The sequence below is a fragment of the Ziziphus jujuba genome, chromosome 7, assembly GCF_031755915.1.
Source record: "Ziziphus jujuba cultivar Dongzao chromosome 7, ASM3175591v1".
Lineage (NCBI taxonomy): Eukaryota > Viridiplantae > Streptophyta > Magnoliopsida > Rosales > Rhamnaceae > Ziziphus > Ziziphus jujuba.
In genome coordinates, this window is record NC_083385.1 from 1,966,581 (window position 1) to 1,986,501 (window position 19,921).

The 19,921-nt window shown below is 34.4% G+C and overlaps 4 protein-coding genes across 7 annotated transcripts; all 4 read left to right on the plus strand.

Annotated features, from left to right (window-relative positions):
* Nucleotides 1-411: 411 nt before the first annotated feature.
* On the plus strand, nt 412-4,846 carry LOC107423808 (suppressor of mec-8 and unc-52 protein homolog 2). Its single transcript, XM_016033442.4, has 11 exons — nt 412-583; nt 955-1,095; nt 1,265-1,314; nt 1,417-1,531; nt 1,711-1,759; nt 1,847-1,936; nt 2,427-2,495; nt 2,577-2,700; nt 3,304-3,662; nt 3,854-4,237; nt 4,418-4,846. Exons 1-11 carry the CDS (start codon nt 537-539, stop codon nt 4,688-4,690), a joined length of 1,701 nt encoding a protein of 566 aa, XP_015888928.1. The 5' UTR covers nt 412-536; the 3' UTR covers nt 4,691-4,846.
* A 695-nt stretch (nt 4,847-5,541) lies between these two features.
* Nucleotides 5,542-8,657, plus strand: LOC107423851 (uncharacterized). Of its 2 annotated transcripts, none has more exons than XM_016033498.4 (5): nt 5,542-5,708; nt 6,177-7,136; nt 7,483-7,683; nt 7,881-8,076; nt 8,304-8,657. In XM_016033498.4, the coding sequence occupies exons 2-5, from the start codon at nt 6,273-6,275 to the stop codon at nt 8,486-8,488; spliced, it is 1,446 nt and encodes a 481-aa protein (XP_015888984.2). In that variant the 5' UTR covers nt 5,542-5,708; nt 6,177-6,272; the 3' UTR covers nt 8,489-8,657. The 2 variants fall into 2 exon arrangements, with proteins under 2 accessions (XP_015888984.2, XP_015888983.2); XM_016033497.4 differs by having other exon boundaries at nt 6,210-7,136.
* Nucleotides 8,658-10,407: 1,750 nt separating this feature from the next.
* LOC107423805 (uncharacterized) lies at nt 10,408-13,774 on the plus strand. Of its 2 annotated transcripts, none has more exons than XM_048479927.2 (3): nt 10,408-11,697; nt 13,423-13,469; nt 13,593-13,774. In XM_048479927.2, exons 1-3 carry the CDS (start codon nt 10,595-10,597, stop codon nt 13,634-13,636), a joined length of 1,194 nt encoding a protein of 397 aa, XP_048335884.1. In that variant the 5' UTR covers nt 10,408-10,594; the 3' UTR covers nt 13,637-13,774. The 2 variants fall into 2 exon arrangements, with proteins under 2 accessions (XP_048335884.1, XP_015888926.2); XM_016033440.2 differs by having other exon boundaries at nt 10,409-11,697; nt 13,361-13,469.
* Nucleotides 13,775-15,136: 1,362 nt separating this feature from the next.
* Nucleotides 15,137-18,550, plus strand: LOC107423811 (uncharacterized). 2 transcript variants are annotated; one of them, XM_016033446.4, is made up of 8 exons: nt 15,137-15,291; nt 15,725-16,501; nt 16,619-16,714; nt 16,896-16,997; nt 17,159-17,224; nt 17,351-17,416; nt 17,654-17,722; nt 17,892-18,550. In XM_016033446.4, the coding sequence occupies exons 2-8, from the start codon at nt 15,797-15,799 to the stop codon at nt 18,345-18,347; spliced, it is 1,560 nt and encodes a 519-aa protein (XP_015888932.3). In that variant the 5' UTR covers nt 15,137-15,291; nt 15,725-15,796; the 3' UTR covers nt 18,348-18,550. The 2 variants fall into 2 exon arrangements, with proteins under 2 accessions (XP_015888932.3, XP_015888933.3); XM_016033447.4 differs by lacking the exon at nt 15,137-15,291 and adding an exon at nt 15,334-15,603.
* The last annotated feature ends 1,371 nt before the right edge of the window (nt 18,551-19,921 follow it).

Genomic DNA, 19,921 nt, shown 5'->3' on the forward strand with positions numbered 1-19,921 from the left:
CGAATGTTAACATTAACAATAAATTCAATTTTAAAAATGTCATTCCCTACCCTATGATCAATATGAGTGATTCAGCTAAAAAGTTAATTTATATATTCATACCATACATTGTTTACCACCATAAAATTACAGTTATTATATGTTATGTATATTTTTAATATTATAGTTTTGTTGAAAGTGAAATATATATATATATATATATTATATCTATAAATAAATAAACTCACTTTTGTTTTTTCCCGGAAATATTAATAAAACTCCCATAATTGAGGGATGTTAGTATAATTAAATCACCATGGAATAAATCAGGCTCTACGCCACAACACGGTGCGTTTTGGAGAAACAACGCACCGAATTCGTAATTATAGTTAAAATGGTCGGTAAAATTGTAATTCAAGATACGCTCCACAAAATCCCCAAATTCTTTTCTGCTTCTTGTTCCAAGTTGAGCTTTGCATACCTCCAATAGGCGAAAAGTGCAAACCCTACTCTATACTGGAATTCGTAAATCTCCTTTTCTGCTTGAATTTCCATCGATGACTTCGGCAAAGAAACATCACAAGGAGAAATTTGTTCGACGGAAGTAAGTAGTTTTATTTCATTGTCTTATGGACTTTTTTTTAAAATTTTTATTTTTTATTTTTTAATTTCTCTGATTAAAGGAACACGCATTGGTCTCATTGCTTTCTCGTGAAAATATTCCTACTCCAATCTTATTTTGATAGATACTTAATTTGAGTATTTTTTTTTTTTTGGTGCCTTTTTTCATATCTTTCTCAAATTTGAATCTCGCGGTAAAAATTCTGGACCTTGGAGGTTTTGGAATTCCAATTCAATTTTATTTATTTATTTTTTGTATTTTCGAAGAATTCAAATGTTGTTGATATAATTTGGGATGGAATTTGTTGATTCCATATGCATGGCGTTTGAGTGGTTATGAGAATCTTGTTGCAGAGAGGAGAAACCAGAACCACCTGAAACACCAAAATACAGAGACAGAGCTAAGGAGCGTAGAGAAGATCAAAACCCTGATTATGAACCAACTGAATTGGGTTCTTTTCACGCCGTTGCTCCACCTGGAACTGTTGACCTTCGGTTAGTTGGACTCCATTCCTTGTTTTATTTATTTATTTATTTATTTTTTATATATTGAAGCCAGTGATTTATTATCTTATCTTCCTATCTTTTTCCTTTTATTGTTTGTTTGGTTGGTGTTTCAGACGTTTATCGCGATTGTACTTAACTATTGCACTTGTATTTATAGGTCTGCCGATGCAAACAAGCTATCTATCGAGAAAAGCAAATACCTTGGAGGTTTGTATTGATGGTTATGGTTGCAATTTGGAATAAATTCAATCTTGATAGTTTTGAAATTTGTTAAATCCTTTTGTCTTTTGCTGGTATGATGTGGTTCAGGTGATGTGGAACACACCCATTTGGTCAAAGGTTTGGATTATGCTTTGCTGAACAAAATAAGAAGTGAGATTGACAGGAAACCAGAGGCTGGAGATGAAGCTGAGGGAAAGCCTAGGTAACGCAATTTCTATGTTTGTTTTAAACGTAAAAAGTCTTGCTTTTTGTAGAATATGTAACATGTCATGTTTTCAAGAGGATTGCTCATAATTTCTTTTGACATATGAGGCTGATAAAAGTTTTGAGTTCGATAATATTCATTTTTGCCTCACTGAAATATGGTTGTTACCATGGCAGAGTATCTAAGGAAGACCAGAATGTGTCATTTCGCACTGCCACTGCAAAGGTTCTTTAACTTTTGATGGCATAAGCAGCTGTTAGTTTTCTATAGATCATGTTCTGTTTGTTTTAATGGCTTGTTTCTGTGTTTCAGTCTGTTTATCAGTGGATAGTGAAGCCCCAAACTGTTATCAAGTCAAATGAGCTGTTTCTTCCTGGTCGAATGACATTTATCTATAACATGGTAAAAATTTTCTGTTGATTTCTTTTGCATGCTACCATCTTTTTTTTTTCTTTTTTTTTTGGTGTACAGTAACCACCTAAAATGCATGGAGCTTCCACTTTTATTATTATGACAGTTAGGTACTTCTCCAAGTTACTGGGACTTGCGACATTGGTTTCATCTTGTTGAATAGCTCCTGAAATGCATGTTTATAATAAACTGGAACTTTGGCGCATAATAATTTGAAATTAGAGATTTTATGTGGGCCTCATTACTGTCCTAGAGGAGTGGATGTTAGAATATAATGTACACTAGACAATAATGTTCTACATGGTGACTAAGTCTTGTAAAGGAACAAAAAAAGTGGTTAAACTGATAATATTAAGAGGTTCCTAATGTAAGAGGCATATGCGAGGAATTGTAGCAATTATGTACTTCCTTGTCTAGTGATATGTAAAAGTGACCATGTAGGCACAATTGCCTGACACACTAATTTATTTCATCATACCAGGAGGGTGGATATTCTCACGACATTCCAACCACCTTACACAGAAGTAAAGCTGATTGTCCACAGCCTGAGGTTTAATCTTCTTGATCCCTTTGTATGGTTGTCTTGTCACTGTTGGACAGCTTATTTCAATGGCTTGTAATTGTTCTACAGGAAATGGTTACTGTTAATGTTGATGGTTCAGTGCTTGACCGAATTGCCAAAATTATGTCATATCTACGACTTGGATCTTCTGGGAAGGTTCTCAAGAAGAAAAAGAAAGAGAGAGATGCAAAAGGTAATTCTCATATTCAGGCTGTTGGCCTTTCACAATATCATCATGGATGAGCATTGAGCATTGCTAGGTTGTTGATGGAAATGTGTAATGGAACTGGCACTATTATCTATTTAAGGGAAAGCTAAGCTATGAAATATACAAATCAATTAGTGCAATTTCAGTCCATGAAGAAACATCATGTGTCTGCCATGCGTTGATACTTCTAGTTGAGAATATTGCATATTGGACCCCACAATATATGTATGTCCTTGTGATTGAAAATGGTGTCAGTTCATAATTCTGTATGGATGGACACTTGGTCAATCTGGATTTTCCAGAAACCAATTGGAAGTTACTCACATGTACACATTTGCACTCTTTTGCTGCATGTTTGGTATGTGTCCATTTGATCCGATTTGAGATGCTAGCATTCCAAAATACTCTGTTGAGTGAAGAGTTCTAAGAACCGAATCCCTTTTGAGATTCCACACAGCCTGCATAGGATCTTTGGCACATAAGCTTTTTGTGATTGCTTCATGTTTAGTTATATAGATATTCTTCTCTAATTATATACCCCGAACCAAAAGGTTTATTAATTTTGGTTCATTTCATTTTTAAACACAGTTAAGATTTCAGTTCCTGGCAATGATTATGATGAGGAAGATAAGCCCTCAAAGCCCGAGGGTGGGATGTCAAAAAATCAAATTGAACGAAATATGGTGCCACCACCTCCACCTCCTCTTAGGAAAAATCATATTGATTCAAAACAAGGCCAAGGCCCAGCTGTTGCCAGAGCAGAAGAGGATGATATTTTTGCTGGGGATGGTGTAGACTATGCTGTTCCTGGTAAAGACTTGAACCAAAGCCCTCTCTCAGAGGATATGGAAGAGTCTCCTCGAAATAAAGAAAGAGGTTCTTATTTTGCTGAACCTGTTTATGGTCCGGTGCAACCATCTGCTTTACCACATGAATGGCAAGAAGTGGTATGTTGATGCTGGTGCTCCTTTGTTTTGGAGATTGAGAAACTTGTGCATGGCTTAAAAAGTTGAGACTAGTAATTCATATTTGAAAGTGCATTTACCTAGGAAGAACTATTATACATGGGAACTGAATTCATCTCCCCTAGGCTGAATTTACCTTTTATGCTCTGTAATTATTCATTGTGTGGTTTCAGAATGGATATGATGTGATGCAAACACAAGCATTGGCTGGGGGCTACCAGGGAGAGTGGTCTGAATACCAATATGCTGAGCAACTGGCTTATTCTGAACAATACCTTCAACCAAACATGCAAGCTTATGATGTGCAAGGCGGAGTAAACATCCCTCAGGATCCACGCTTTATGACTCAGGAAGAGAAGGACCGAGGTTTAGGTTCTGTGTTTAAGCGGGATGATGAGAGACTTCAACAGTTAAGGGAGAAAGATGCTCGAGAAAAGGATCCCAATTTTATCTCCGAGAGTTATTCTGAATGTTACCCTGGGTATCAAGAGTATAATCGTGAGATTGTGGATAGTGATGATGAGGATGATTTGTCGAAAATGGACATGGGTGGACGGGTAAGTGATCTCGAGATGAAAATAATTGTTTCATTTTTGTGTTGGAGCAATTGGCATGCTTTGCTTGGTTATGATGGTTCTATTCTTATACATTTCCTTTATTCTTGGAATTGAAAACAATAACTTTAGTACAAAAAGTGGCTGGTCCAGTCATAACAGTGTTAAATAATTTCTGAACAGGCAAAAGGTCGCCTTCATCGGTGGGACTTTGAGACAGAAGAGGAATGGGCGACATACAATGAGCAGAAGGAAGCAATGCCAAAGGCTGCATTCCAGTTTGGTGTGAAAATGCAAGACGGTCGGAAGACACGAAAGCAGAACAAGGACCAGAAACTCACTAATGAGCTGCATAAGATCAACAAGATACTTGCTAGAAAGAAAATGGACAAGGACAGTGCAGAGGGTGGGCATTACGATGATGATGTACAACCTGGAAAGAAGCTTCGAGTGTGATCTTTGAAGATTCATTTAATATATATATATATATATTTTTTTTTTAAATTGTAACATTCATGGAGAAAAATTTTCACTTTGTACCTTTGTCGTTGAAAACAACTATATTTTGATGTACGAACAAAATTAAAATAAATACAGTTTCTTCTTTTACAAGGTTATCAAATCACCATATTTATAGAAAGGATCATCGATAAGTTAATTTGTTTGAGTGTAATCATCATGTCAGAATCGGGATTGGATGACACATTGGCTGCACGTGATTGGTTAAGATTAAAGTTGAAGTACAAAGCATTATATGGATTAGAGGAGAAATAGAGTTAAATGGATTATTTATACGGAGAGATGGGTTCAAGGCCTGCTTTATTGAATTGGTGTTGAGCCATAGGAAATGGGCCGGGTTCGATGCCTGCTCAATCACTGGTTATGGACATTGCGTGTCGTAGTCTCTAAAGTCTATTTCTTAACTTGTAGATTTGGTTTGACATGGAAAAAAATACAAAAAGTTTTTATTTTTATTTTTTTATTTTATTTATTTTTTCATATGTATGGAGCAAGTTTAGTTTTTATCATCATATAACAAGAAAAAATCTAAAATTTATTTTTTTAATATCTAAAATTTATTGTTAAGAACATAAATATTGAAGCATGACAATAAGTAATTTAATAATTGCAATTATTATAAGCTTTCAGAAAAAAAAAAAAAGAATTATAATGAAATTTCGCTCAATTTGATATTATTTAATGTTTAAATTTAAAACCAAAACTAAATTCAAAATAAAAATCTTATATTAATATACGACAGAAAATGATAAAAGGACAATGAATTTATTTACTTTTTTTTTTTTTTTTTTTGGCAATAGGCAAAACGATTGGATTTGAACGTAAAAGATCCCTTGTTAGACTCATCCTCCCAAACCCAATATTATCCTCGAAATATTCAGTTTTCTTCTTCATCTCTCAATTACGGAACCCCAAAATCAAATAGTAGATTGAAACAGCTCGATGTGCCAATCAGGTATTTTTAATGGTTTCTTTTCATCCGTCCGTTAATTCGATATAGTTCGTGTTTATTTTCCTTTTCTCTTCTATGTAATAATCCAATTGTTGTTGGGAATTTTACGGTTCTGGTCTGTGAATAGAAAAATTCAAGCAGCAATCCTAATTATAGTTGAATTCGTGATGTGCTTGTTCTTCGTGATGGCACGCTCTTTTTTGTGTAATGAAAACTCAGAAGTTTTTGCTATTTTGTGATACGAGATTATTATGATTTCTAGTTTTGATTTTTTTTTTTTTTTTTGGTTCAGTGTTCATTTGGTAGTCATCTATTCTTCGTAATTTTCTTTTCAGTTCCTTAATTTAGTATCAAGTTTCTTGCTTTTTGGCGAGGAAATTACATTCTGGTGACAAAACGCCGCCACTTGATCCCAGAATCCAGTGCCAAAAATATTGACTTGTTTTCTTTTATTGGTGTATACATATTTAGGTTTTTGATTTTGGGTTTTTATCTTTTCTTAAGAGCAAGGGTGTTGATTTCGCTATTCCCTAGAAGTTTGGATCATTTAGTTTGTGCGATGTTGTAATGGCAACCTCAGAAGGGCGTGTTGCATATTCTTCACTTTCTAAGCTAGAGAAAGAGAACAGAAAATCTCTGCTTGATGATGACTACTCTGATTCTATTTGGGCCCTGCAAGAAGGTGGTACTACTTACCAACCAGCATCAAAGTCTTCAAAACAAGAGAATTTATACCCATGTCCCTTTGGTTCTGAAGATTTTATCGATGAGGGATGTGATTCAAATGAGGATCCTATCAATTTAACACCAACTAATAGGGTACCGGAGGTGAACTTGAAGAATGTGCTGACTGGGATATTTGCAATTTTGACTGGGCGTAATAAAGGTTCAAGCACTCCTGCATATCCTCAATTACCCAGTTCGAATGTTTCATTCCTTGGCTCTGGAAATAATGGTGATACCTACTTGCACTCATCAGTTTACATACCTAGTGCTCCACCTCTTCTCGAGCCCAATGGGATAGATTATACTGCTTACAAGGAGGTGTTGGAGGCTGAACCCCCCGAGTGGATTCCTGATAGTTCTACTACAGTTTGCATGCAGTGCACTGCTCCATTCACTGCAATTACTCGTGGAAGGCATCACTGCCGGTTCTGTGGGGGGATCTTCTGCAGAGCATGTTCTAAGGGAAGGTGCTTGTTACCTGTTAAATTTAGGGAGAGGAATCCTCAGAGAGTTTGTGATGCTTGTTATGACAGGCTTGATCCATTACAGAATGTTCTCATTAACAGCATCAGCAATGCTGTGCAAGTAGCAAAGCATGATGTGATGGATTGGACGTGCACAAGAGGATGGCTGAATCTTCCTGTGGGTTTGTCTATGGAACATGAGATATACAAAGCAACCAATACATTGAGAAGTTACTGTCAGGTGAAAATTCTGAATATGTCGTTTTCTTTACACAAGTTGTACCTTAATAAGAAGATTAGTTTCCTCTTCTGTGTTCTTACGGATCAATTGTTAATAGTGGTTAGATATAATGTTTGAAAGTGCTATAAGATTTTATCTTCTCCTGTAGGTTAATGTATGTGTTAATCTCTTCTAGTTTCATATGCTTGTCAACAAGCAGTGTGTCCTCTGAAAGTCTAGAAATTTTTCTATGGAATATCTACTTAAGACATATTATCATTATTTAGATAAAAAAAGAACAAAAGAAAAAAAGAAAAGCTAATTGAGTTGTTTTAAACATCTATTGCGATGCTTTATTTATGGACAGGTTTCTAGGCTGAATCCTGAGAGGTCCATACCATTAGCAGTTCTAAAGGGAGCCAAAGGCTTGGCAATTTTAACGGTGGTTAAAGCTGGTGTTCTTGTTGCATATAAACTTGGCACTGGATTGGTCATTGCTCGAAGGTCAGATGGATCGTGGTCTGCCCCGTCAGCTATATGTTCTATTGGCTTAGGGTGGGGTCCTCAGGTAAAACTTAAATTGGTTACAGTTCTAGTATTATCAGCTGGCTGCAACATGATTAAAGTTGTCTTTAGTTATTGAAGGAGGGGTCCATTATAGCCTAGCAAAATTAGGATATTAGTCATATTCGGTTTTCAAATCCTTGAAATTGGTTGATTTTCTATGGTTCTTTTCTAGAAGATGATATACTGCCGTTATTACAGTTTGGGGGTGAGCTCATGGACTTCATTGTTGTACTTCATGATATGAAAGCTGTCAAAACATTTTGTAGTCGAATGCATTTCTCCCTTGGTGCTGGGTGTAGTGCTGCAGCAGGACCTGTTGGGAGAGTGCTTGAAGCAGATATTCGTGCGGGAGACAGAGGTTCAGGAATGTGCTATACTTACAGTTGTAGCAAAGGTATACATAATTTCCACTCTTTTCTCTTTTTCTCAATTTTAATTTAAAAAAAGCACCCCTAGAATTTTTTTCACTTTTTGCATCCACGTGTTAAGAACCAAAGCACCCCTAGAATTTTTTTCACTCTTTGCATCCAGATGTTAAGGTGTTTGATTAACTTCCTGAGTTCTGTTATTCGGTAATTTGAGTTTTGAAAGAAGTATTAACAATGTTTTCCTCTGAAACAGGTGTATTTGTGGGAGTATCTTTGGAAGGAAATATTGTTGCCACAAGAATGGATACCAATTTGCAGTTCTATGGTGATCCTTACCTTACAACATCTGATATACTACTTGGCACAGTGGACAGACCAAAGGCTGCTGAGACCTTGTACACTGCTCTTGATGAACTCTACTCTAGTCTAAGCTATTAAGTTCCAAATATTCCCTTTATGTATATAACATCCCACTCACTAATGCAATCGCATTTGTTTTACATTGATTTTTCATCTTTGTCCGAAAACTGTAAATTCTAAAGTGGCAGTTTATTTGTGGTGTCCTATGTAATTGAACCAAAAAATTCATTTGGTTTACCTTAGGCTACCTTGGAATCAGAAAAAACTGAAGGTAAGAATTCATTGGAACGAAACGGTGTTATAACTTACAAGCTGATTCCTATATTGCTCGTTACTCCTTTATTGGTAATAATAACTGCTAAAGCGCTAGTAAATGGAACAAAACTCGAGGGCAACGTCCATGAAGTAAACGCTTTTTATTATTATTATTATTTTTTTCTTTCAATGCAAATAGCGTGTCATTTCAGTCGGTTAAAGGACAAATTTTGTGATATTGTGATCCACTGATCATGTGTCGAAAATTCGGTTGTAATTACGTATGTCACAATTATAATATCCCATAAATAGAGGCGTATATAAGAATAACTTAATAAATATATATATATATATATACACATATATTCTACTCAATAGACATTGGCAATCTTAGCCAAAATAGAATAAAAAATAAAATAATAATAATACACTTCAAACTCAAATTCAGCTCCTCTTAAATTACATTTATTTATAAAGGCAGGCAGCAATTGGGTAGACCGTGGATGCTAGAGGTAAAGGTTGAGTTGGGCATTATTTGTACTAGTCCGAGTCTGAGTCTGGTCTAAGGAACCTCCACCTCCCTATTAATACATTCAGTTCAATCCCGTCGAAACACCTTCCGATAGAAATTAAGAAAGTCGTCTATATAGGCTCCTCAGTCATTCAAAGGTTGCGGCCACCCACACTGCAGCGGTAGTAGTAGAGTAAAGAATGCATGGCCAAGTACGTCGCTTTCAAGCTTTAAGGAAATTTTACCACGATAGAATAGGGGATTGCCCAGTTTCTGAAAAGTGAAAAAGGTTCCTGATATATATTTGCCTCCGTTACCTCCTTGGAGTTTTAGATTAGGTTGAGAGGGCAATTAAGCTAAGGAAGATATGACATGTTTAATTAAGAATCTTCTCACACCAAAAAGTGGATAACAATTAACATGGCTTATAAATGGGCACCATCATCATCATCATTCATCAACAAAGAAAGTGCCGTCTATTGATCATTTAAATCATCATGCAACATCATATTTTGTCTCTTCGATATGATCTCTATGGATGACCACCTCAGGATGGAGCTACCAGAACCAGAATATCATATGCATATTAACAAGTCGGTCAACATTATTTATCTATAAATAAAGTATGCAAATTAATTTGTATGCTATTTATATTGCAAATAAGTAATACTTGACTATTTTCTTCGGTTATTTTTGTATTTCATTTGACTTTTTGGATACTATTTAAATCCAAATGTGAGATCTATATATCTTTCATTTTTTAGAAAAATAAAAATTGTGATCATAATAAATTAAGAAATTGAAAATGTTTTAACTGAATTCGGCATTGATATTAAATATAGATATTTATTATTACTCTGAATTATTATTATTTGTATTGTCTATTAATCAAAAAAGCGAAATCCATATGTGTTTGTGGATAAATATGCTTCTTATAAAACAAGATATTTTGATTTTAAAATTGATTCTTGCATGTATTATTTATGTGCTAAGTATATAAACCTGACATAAATATGTATGTAAAAATGTTTTAATATATCCAATCAAATTGTAAATGTAATATAAAATATTTGCATTATGTAATATATAAAGTCAATTGAGAAAGGATTAAGCTTCTTATTATGTAATATAGGACACTAGTTTATATATAGTAACACTAGTTAAGGCATTGATCCAATATATGTTATGACAAAATAAAAAAGGTAGAAGTGTAGTTTACAAATTTTAGTTGGTAAATTACAATTATATAGCCCTTCTGTGGAAGAAATATTTTTACCGAACTTTAAAATTTAAACACGCGTTGGCATTTGGTGGGAAGAGGACAACAACTCGTTGCCCCTTTTCTCAATCAGTTTCTAGCAATCAAACACACTCACAAATATTTGTAATGCAGAGAGAGACCATTCCAAAAGAAATAAATGAGAGATCAGCTCAAACTAGCAAAAGAGATAGTCATGAAGGAACAAGATCATCATCAGGAAAGTACAGGATCAAAAAGCAAAGCCAAAACGGTGGTCGAAGAAGCCTTCTTGTCTGATGATGATGATGATGAACCCGGTGTTGAGATTTTGGAAGTTGCTGAAGAAGACGACAAAACATTTTACATCCACAAACCCATTCTGCAAAAAGCCACTGACAACAGCTCCTCAAACTCAATCTCTATACGGAACAGCGATTTCGACCTGGAGAGACACCTCAAGTTTGACATCATGAATTCTCTACTCGAAATAATCAACCCCACTTCTTCAGGTAACTTAAATATTCATCATCATCATCTTCCTCAACAAGTTGATCCTCCTCCTCCTGAAAATTTCGATGATCAAAATGAGACCAGTGACGGTGGTGATGATGAATTTATTAAGTACCCTAATAAGACTAATAATCCTTTAGGGAAAGTAAAATATTTGACCTCACCAACTCAAAGTCATTCTTCTTCATTGATCATTATCGAAAACGGTCAGTCTTCGAATTCGAATTCAACGAAAGACGACCAATCTTGTTTTGATTGCGAAATATGCGTTGAGACAAAGAGTGCAAGTGAGTGTTTCGGTGTTAAGGGATGCAGACATGCTTACATTGTCTCTAAGCTTAAAGAAAACATTACCAACATAGGCTGTCCGGTTCCCGATTGCCAAGGGTTTCTAGACCCCGATTATTGCTGTTCGATAATTCCTCCGATGATGTTTAAGAGGTGGGGTTTCGCTTTGTGTGAGGGTGCTATTCCTGAGTATGAGAAGTTTTATTGTCCCCACAGGGATTGCTCTGCGCTGTTGATTGATGATGGGAAGAAGATCACAGGGCAATGGGAGTGTCCTCATTGTAAGAGAATGTTCTGCGTGCAGTGTAAAGTTCCCTGGCATGATTCTATCACCTGTGAGGAGTTTCAGAGGAACAACGTCAACGAGCTAGGTAAGGAAGATGGCATATTAATCTATCTTGCTGAGACTAAACAGTGGAGGAGGTGCCCCAGTTGCAATTACTTCGTGGAAAAAGTTCGAGGTTGTATGTATGTCAAATGCAGGTCAGTTTATTTCCAAATTCCTTTCATCTATATATATATATATATATATTATTTATATGGTTTATGAATCATATATGCATATGCATATATGGGTTTTGCAGGTGTGTCCTTCATTATTCTATTCTATTAATATATAATGTGTTCATTTGTCTTACCATTGTCTAATTGGTATGTTCATGGTTAAGCTTACAATCAGTTCATAAAATGTGATTCTTGCTTATTAGGTAAGTTTGTTGGAAGAATATGTGATTCTAATAGATCTATCCACGCAGCGTTTTTTGTTATACCCCATCTAACTATGTACCACATGATCGGAGAATGCACGCTGACACTTGTACATCACGTGTAAATTAATCGAAAACATAGATCAATAGATTCTAAAGAATATGCATACTTATATAATGCTAAACTTAATAAATGCTTAAAAGATATACCATCATACATATTATCTAAAAATAAAGTTGTGATCTACACAAACAGAATGCATTATATTTTTCTTATCATACTACAAAAACATATCAGAAATTATATAAAAGACAAAATTACTTTGTTTTCCCTAATCGTCTGACCATCTTGGAACCATAATCGTAAAAGACAATTATGAATAAATACTCATATATATGTAAACACACATTATGATTGTGTATGTTAAGAATATGGTTAATAAGCAGTTTATCTAAAATCATCAATGCATATTCCTTGAAAATCCTACATTATAAGTAAGGACCATATTTGACATAAATAATCCTCTAATCATAGCCTTTAGAAAGGAGTAACAAATTAACAAGCTTTAGCATCATGTTAAACGCTGCCACATTCCACTGAGGGGGCAGTTTCATGCTTATTATATCCATATACATTGCATATGCTTAACCCACTTAGTTATGTTTATATAGGTTTCCTAGTTTGATCAATTTTGAAGTGTAAAATCCATCAAAATTTTATTATCTTCTTGTAAAATGCCATGATTAGACAATTTTTTAGGCCTATACCCAACAATTTGTCTTATGGACATGCTATGCTTTGGTTTGACATACACAAATATACCATGATTAAAGCATATATTTAATTGGTCATGGAAGGAAATACAACAGGTTAATTATATAAGTTTGATGATGAAGAAAATATTATAAGTCAATCAGTGGTTCATGGATGTTTGATGATATTACTAAAATGTTTGAGTTTGAGTAAAAGAATACAACAAGCAAAGTTTGTCTAAATTACATAATCAAACATTTTGAATCTTTCAATCCTACATTTTCTAGTTTTGATTTAAGCATTATCAAATATATACATGATTAATTTCCTTTTCCCTATGTTTCTTCTTAAAACTTTAAAATCGCTACAAAGAAGGCTAAAATTATTTTTTATAATATTTTATTTTAGAAAAACCAACTATTTTTGTGATTTTAGAAGAAAAACTATTTAATGCCTTTTTATAAATCACTTCATAGAGGAAGTGATTATTTAGTAATCATTCTCAACGGATCTTAATCAACAAACTAAGAATTCTAATTTTACCATATAAACCCTAAACTTTTTGCTAGAGGACCTTAGGAGAGCAAGTTTTCCATGTTTTGGCCTGTTGTATATATTTCCTCTGAGAAGTTGTCAGGTACTAAACTATATCATGTGGTGTTTGTCTGATAAATCTCCAAATTAGTGCAAGGAATAAAGGAATATTGTTTTGGTTGGAGCGCATTATGGAACTGGTTTCTGCTACAGGTGTGGAAATCATATAAGGAGGAGTATGCAGCGCAATTGTCCACATTGTAAGCTGCCTTAATGTTCTCTCTATATATAATGATATTGTTTTTGGTCATAAAGAGATCGACTTCTGAATAATGCGACTATACATATACACCTTAGTAACTATAATATATTAAATGTAACAGGTGCAGGTGCAAAAGTAAAGAGCATATATGCTGTAGAATCGTGATGTGTAAGAGGCAAATGGGAATTTAGCCAGTGTTCCAGTTCAAATTCAAGTAACCATATATACATATAGAGCAATTTCCTGAAGGAACTTGAATAGTGAATGTAAGGGGCATAAAAGAAAGAGAAGGCAGTTATACAGTGTTTAGTTTTGCATTTTCCTCGTTTAAAAGAAGAATTCTGGTGAGAGACTTGATATATATATATATATATATGTGTGTGTGCGCGCGCGCGCGCGCGCGCGTATATATATGATGGACAAAATAATGAAGTTCAAAGTGTACCTTTGTTTATCTTCATTATATATATATATATATATATACACATATAAATGGGTTAAAAATTGCATGCACTACTTCCACCTTAGAATATATATAGCCCTTGAGATATCTTTGGGTGCTTCAGTAGAATTTCCATGGAAATCTTGCTGCTACCTAGTTTGTGTTGAATTTTTGCTTGATTCTTCTTGTTCTATCCCTCGTCGATCGAAGAGGATAAATTTAGGTTTATGTGTGATAAACAAAAGAAAATACAGTTCCTTTTCAATTCTTATCATTTCTATATGGATAACTGTTTGAAGGATCGAGCTGGCCATCATAGCCCGAGTTAGAAGGTACATTTAACTGCCTCTCGACTATGCACTATATTATTTTTTTTTTTTTTCTCCGGAACAAATAAACTAATTATAGTTTTTTTTTTTATTTTTTATTATTTATACTGATTATATGTTCTCCAACACCTTTTATCTTCAGGTAGATTCAAATTCAGTATAGAAAATATAAATAGAATTATTCTTACTAATTGAATTATCACACTCGTCTATCTGGATGGTATAATTATAAATAATAAATATGCTTCAAATTATGTAGTTTTATTTTTTTGGACAAATACCAAATTATTTTTGTTTATTATGTTATTGTTTAGACTATAACTATGTAAAATAGGGTTGAGAGCTTGGGCCATCACGACAATATTCTTAGGGCATTGTACATTCTGCGCTACACCTTGGCTTGGGATATTTTCGAGTTTATAAAATTACAGAAACCTCCTGATGATTTAGGGTGATTTCTGACCATAGAGGAAGGTTGATTTGGTCAATTGAGTATGGTAGAATAATTAGGGAGGAGTTGCCCACTAAAGTCAAAGGAACCGAAACCTTTCCGCTTTATCCGGGGGTGGAGATAAAAACTTGTCTTCAACATAATTACGAATATGTCCATGTCGCACAAGCTTGGTCGTCCAAATAAAAGGCCGCAAAAGCTGAGGTCATAAACGGAAATATGGAAGTGATACGCACCGGAAAAAAGCAGATTTGTTGAAACGACCAGCCAGCAACAAAATTCCTGAGAATGGAACACAACACACTGAAAAATAATATCATGGTGACGTGGACCCATAATAGATCGACGCGACGGCTTTTAATTCATATAATTGGAAAAACATTAAAAAAAAAAAAGGAGACGAGGCAAAAAAAATAAAAATAAAAAAATAGAGAAGCTTTTTGAGTAGTGAAAGAGCGGTTTTTGATGAGAAAAAGTGAAGTTATTATGCAGTAGTACTAGTAGTGGTACTAGTAGTTTTCATCTTTCAGCAGCTGCTTTCTGCTTTTAAATGCTTGACTCTGTTCACAGCGACTTTCATTACGTTTGCTTTATCTCTGTGAGTCCTTCTTTCTCTCTCTCTTTTATATGCTACTTTGCTCTCGGGGTGTGTACATACATACCTTGTCATTGAATGTTTGGATCTTCTTCTTGGGTTTATGTTCTTAAAAGGGTTCATGAATTTTGTTACTGAGGTGTTAGTCGAAAATTTATGTGTTTTTTCTGGATTCAGTGGCATCGTATTATATTTAGTGTTCTTAGGAACTTGCAGGTGTTTAATTTTGTTTAATGAATGGAAGTGATTGATAATGAAGCTTTCCTTGTTAAAATGTCTCTGGTTTGTCTTTCTAACGATCCTATGAAAATCTTGGTATATATTTCTTGAATAACTTATTATTAATTATTATGTATAACTTTTCATTTTGACCGACAGAAACTTTTCTACAAAGTTATTGACCCGCTAATTGTCAATCCGTTATTTCATACTTCAGGTAGAGACCAGGAGAATATAAACAGAGGAAGTTCATCTTATAGATTCTGTATTAGGGAGAGCAGTGCATGATATGGATGACTTCTTGGATCACCTTTTATATTCCTCATCTTGGCCAGATGAAGATGTGAAGGAAAGATCGCCTTGGGTTTGTAGTGAATCTGTTCGACCAAATGGAATGGCTTTAAATTCAGTTGGAGTTGATGAAGATGATAACAATTCACCTAAAAGTATGATTAATTCAAACCACAGTACAGGAAGCATGGCTGCTCAGGATGCTTCATCGGCTGTTCTTGGTTCAGAGTCAGATCAGTATGGTATCGACAAGGGTTTGCAATATTCAGCAGAAGCTCAATTCCAAGATGATGGCCAAAATTGCTATACCAACACCACAAACGGAGCATTACATGGTAGCTTAGAAGTTGGAACTCTTGGCAGGCAATACAAAATGGGCATTCCAAAACCAAGCTCACCGAATCATGGTTTGCCCGAGAATATGCCGAGGCCATCTATTCCCTGCACTGGTCCAGGATTCTTCCAATGGGATAATGCTGTACCACAACCTTGTTTTCAAAGATTTCACAAAGATTTTCGAACCACCCTTTGTCCAATTCCACTTGGCCCTGTTCCATCTTATGTGGGTATGTCTTCCATGCCACTTAGTATGGGGCAAGATAGAAATATTGGAGGATTTGGTCTGCCTGGAGGTTATGTTGATAATAATTTGTTTGTCATGGAAGGCAATTCTAGGAACTTGTCTCAGTCAGTCACCTCAAAGGTATTATTCAGTCATATGGACGGCTCTGGCTCTTGGGTACAATTAAGTTTGGTGGGCTGAAACTATCTATATTTAATTCTATTATATTTACCTTTTGTTTCTTTTGTGTTAATAAAGGTTAAACATGACCTGCATAATTATACTATACCTGCTTTTGCTTCTGGTCCCCAAACTACGTTGGAAACGGCTGGAATAATGCAGTCTGTACCACAGGTAGTGCTAATTATGCTTATAATTTTATCTTTGTCAAATTGATGGTCAGCATTTCTTGCCAATCTTTTATTCTAGAGACTTTGACTGATGATTGGTTGTAAGATTTTCCTATGTTGTTAGGAAAGATTTAGAGAAATCTACAAAAACAATTACATACAATACTTACATTTTCCTATTACAGACTGCTTTATCTGCTTCCCCTGGTGAATGCAATGGAAGTGGGAAGCCTCGAGTGAGAGCACGGCGAGGCCAGGCCACTGATCCACACAGTATTGCTGAAAGGGTTAGACATTAGCCATTTTAGTGATTCCTTGATGAATTATCTGTTTCCAGAATTTTGTATCCCATAAAAATTTGAGGTTTACTTGTGGGAAGAATTAGGATTTGCTAAAATTTTATGGATTTAGAGCCCTTATCTTCTTAATAAACCATATAATCTTGTAGGTTCGAAGGGAGAAAATAGCTGAAAGGATGAAAAATTTGCAAGAACTTGTACCAAATTCCAATAAGGTATTAAGCTTCTCTTTTGTTCTCTCTTATTATATATCATGAAATTAGTCCTAGTTTTTCTTCCATCAGTTTGTGATGTTCAACAGATATTCTTGTAAAGGGCCGACTTCTTCCTTTCTTTTGCAGACTGACAAGGCATCCATGCTTGATGAGATCATTGAATATGTTAAATTTCTTCAGCTCCAAGTGAAGGTATGTTAGGTAACCTCAATGAAAAATGTTCAAAATACTTCAGAAATGGCATCATTAGATTCAATTTTCAATATGTATATTGTAGATCAGCTACTTTGTAATTATTTCGTATGTTCTGGTCGACGTCTTGAACTTTGTTTGTGCAACTGTTTGGACCATTTGCGATAATAGGCACATGATTTCAAAAATTACGTGGCTGTTTGCATAATTTGGTGGTTCTGACACCATTATTGGCAGGTTCTAAGCATGAGCAGGCTGGGGGCAGCAGGGGCAGTTGTCCCTCTCATCACAGATTGTCACGCTGAGGTGCTATATACTTCCTTTCTTTTTAATCTTCTAATTAATTTCTAGCCACTTGTAAACTAAAATATGTCTTAAATGGTCTTATCATTCACTTTCTTCATAATCAACAAGCAAGATGAGAAAAAAGAAATAATAATTGAAAATTCTTCTGATGAGGTGGATTTGATGTTAGGCTGCTAATGGATTATCTCTAATGCCATCATCTGGTCAAGTACTACCTGATGTGCCACCTTCTGATAAAACTTCATTCGAACGAGAAGTGATGAAGTTGATGGAATCCAACGTGAGAATGGCCATGCAGTATCTCCAAAGCAAAGGTCTCTGTCTCATGCCTATTGCTCTTGCTTCTGCTATATCCAGTGGCCAAGAATCATCATCCAGCCCCTTTTCTGAGAACTGGAAGACAAAAAATCGCTTTGTTGATTGTCTTGTTCATAACAAAAATAACAGCACAGGCCATAGCTTATCTGGTTCTGAGATCCATCATAACTCCTCCAATGGGAATTATGTGATTGATAAGCTCAACAGAGATAGCAACATGATTAGCAAATGCAATGAGGCTGCCATTAAACCACAGGAGATGAACTACTCCTATTGCACTGCCAGGGAATTGAAACCGAAAATATAACTTAGACTCATATTTATACCTGGCTCGAATTTTTACTAGAACAAGGTAAGTTCTATGGCATTTACTATTGGTAGTCTTTTTAGTTTTTCTTACTAAGGTGGTGGGGGAAAGAAATTAGAAAATTTGGTAAGTTATGTAAAAAGATTTATGTACATATTTGATTCAAATTTGCTTACTTAAATGCATATATCATTTTGTCTATAGTCATATGTACCTAAGAATGTATGTTTTTGCATCGATAAAAATAAAACCTGTGGTTTTTTCCCCACTTTATTACTAAATTAATGCTATATATGCATGAAAATACTGCAGTTTGGAAAGTTTTTTACTAGATACTATATCCAGAATGACATAAAATTATAAAAGTCAAAATTTTAATATGCTTGTGAGTTTTGTCTAGAAGGTCCAATCTGAGCCTAAGAGAGTTTTTTTTTCTTCTTTTTTTTTTTTTCCCTCCTTTTTTTATTATTTATTTGGGGACTATTAGAGCTAATTCAGGTGTTCCACATAAGTTATCAACCCAACCAACTCAACCATGTTGTTTAAGATGAAAAGGTTGAAACTATTTCAACTACATTCTTCAATGGAAACACGAAAACATAGTTAGTGGGGGCTGGAATATGGACAGCAAATTGGTGATTACTTTGTTAAGGAGAGAACAGCTTGACTTCATTCACCAAAAAATAAAAAATAAAAATAAAAGACCAGATTGACTTGAAAGTTCCAGTTAGATCCACTTCCTCATGTGACTACCTTTGATCGTAACAACTTTCTTCCCTTTTTTTTTTTTTGGGTTCAAATGTCAAGGAACATATTTAGTTTTATATTTGACTCGTGATTCTAAACGTTGTTATGTTGAACTATTTGACATTATTTTCACTAACAAAGTGGAGGCATTCTGCATTTTTAGAGAGCATAAAATTTTGCAACCGACTTAAATCTAATAGATGTTAATACATACTGAAAATATTTTTGTCTTTCACTTTACCCAAAAAATTAAAATTTTACAATTGTTTTTATTTAATTTTAATTGTCCACTAAAAACTTCACCTTTCCATCACTTATATCACTCACTTTCTATTCAAGACGCAAATTAATAATAATAATAATAATAATAATACTTCTTTTCCTCTTACTTTTATTTTCAACAATTTCTTTTTTTTTTGTGTGTTAAATAAGTAATACTAGAAAATATTCATAACAATTACATATAAAGAAGGAATTAGAATTAATTAAGGACACGAAATTATTATTACAAACTTTTGGTTTTTTTGGTAAATATCATTATTGCACACACTTTTTTTTTTTTTTTGAAAATATCATTATTGCACACTTAAATACATAAATAAACGAATATATAAATCCCACCTTTAATTAAGGATAATAAAGAAACATGTGGCAATCTATTGTTGTAAATGAAAAAAGGTGAAAAGTTATTAAAAAGATAAAATAATTAAAAAGTTAAGAAGGGAAAAGATTATAGTATTAAAGAAAAGAACTCGTGGCAATAATATAAAATGTGGGGCCGATTTTGTAATTTTAATATTTTTAGATATTTGACCGTTTGTGATATG

What these genes read in the sequence shown, in the direction of transcription:
- LOC107423808 (XM_016033442.4), top strand. Translation starts at nt 537, where the DNA reads ATGACTTCGGCAAAGAAACATCACAAGGAGAAATTTGTTCGACGGAA. An exon ending in GAGAAATTTGTTCGACGGAA is followed by an intron (nt 584 to 954) that starts GTAAGTAGTTTT and finishes ATCTTGTTGCAG; the next exon opens with AGAGGAGAAACCAGAACCAC. An exon ending in GAAAGAGAGAGATGCAAAAG is followed by an intron (nt 2,701 to 3,303) that starts GTAATTCTCATA and finishes TTTTAAACACAG; the next exon opens with TTAAGATTTCAGTTCCTGGC.
- LOC107423851 (XM_016033498.4), top strand. Translation starts at nt 6,273, where the DNA reads ATGGCAACCTCAGAAGGGCGTGTTGCATATTCTTCACTTTCTAAGCTA. An exon ending in CATTGAGAAGTTACTGTCAG is followed by an intron (nt 7,137 to 7,482) that starts GTGAAAATTCTG and finishes ATTTATGGACAG; the next exon opens with GTTTCTAGGCTGAATCCTGA. An exon ending in GCTTAGGGTGGGGTCCTCAG is followed by an intron (nt 7,684 to 7,880) that starts GTAAAACTTAAA and finishes CCGTTATTACAG; the next exon opens with TTTGGGGGTGAGCTCATGGA.
- LOC107423805 (XM_048479927.2), top strand. Translation starts at nt 10,595, where the DNA reads ATGAGAGATCAGCTCAAACTAGCAAAAGAGATAGTCATGAAGGAACAA. An exon ending in TGTATGTATGTCAAATGCAG is followed by an intron (nt 11,698 to 13,422) that starts GTCAGTTTATTT and finishes TTTCTGCTACAG; the next exon opens with GTGTGGAAATCATATAAGGA. An exon ending in GCAGCGCAATTGTCCACATT is followed by an intron (nt 13,470 to 13,592) that starts GTAAGCTGCCTT and finishes TAAATGTAACAG; the next exon opens with GTGCAGGTGCAAAAGTAAAG.
- LOC107423811 (XM_016033446.4), top strand. Translation starts at nt 15,797, where the DNA reads ATGGATGACTTCTTGGATCACCTTTTATATTCCTCATCTTGGCCAGAT. An exon ending in TTGTACCAAATTCCAATAAG is followed by an intron (nt 17,225 to 17,350) that starts GTATTAAGCTTC and finishes TTTCTTTTGCAG; the next exon opens with ACTGACAAGGCATCCATGCT. An exon ending in TCACAGATTGTCACGCTGAG is followed by an intron (nt 17,723 to 17,891) that starts GTGCTATATACT and finishes ATTTGATGTTAG; the next exon opens with GCTGCTAATGGATTATCTCT.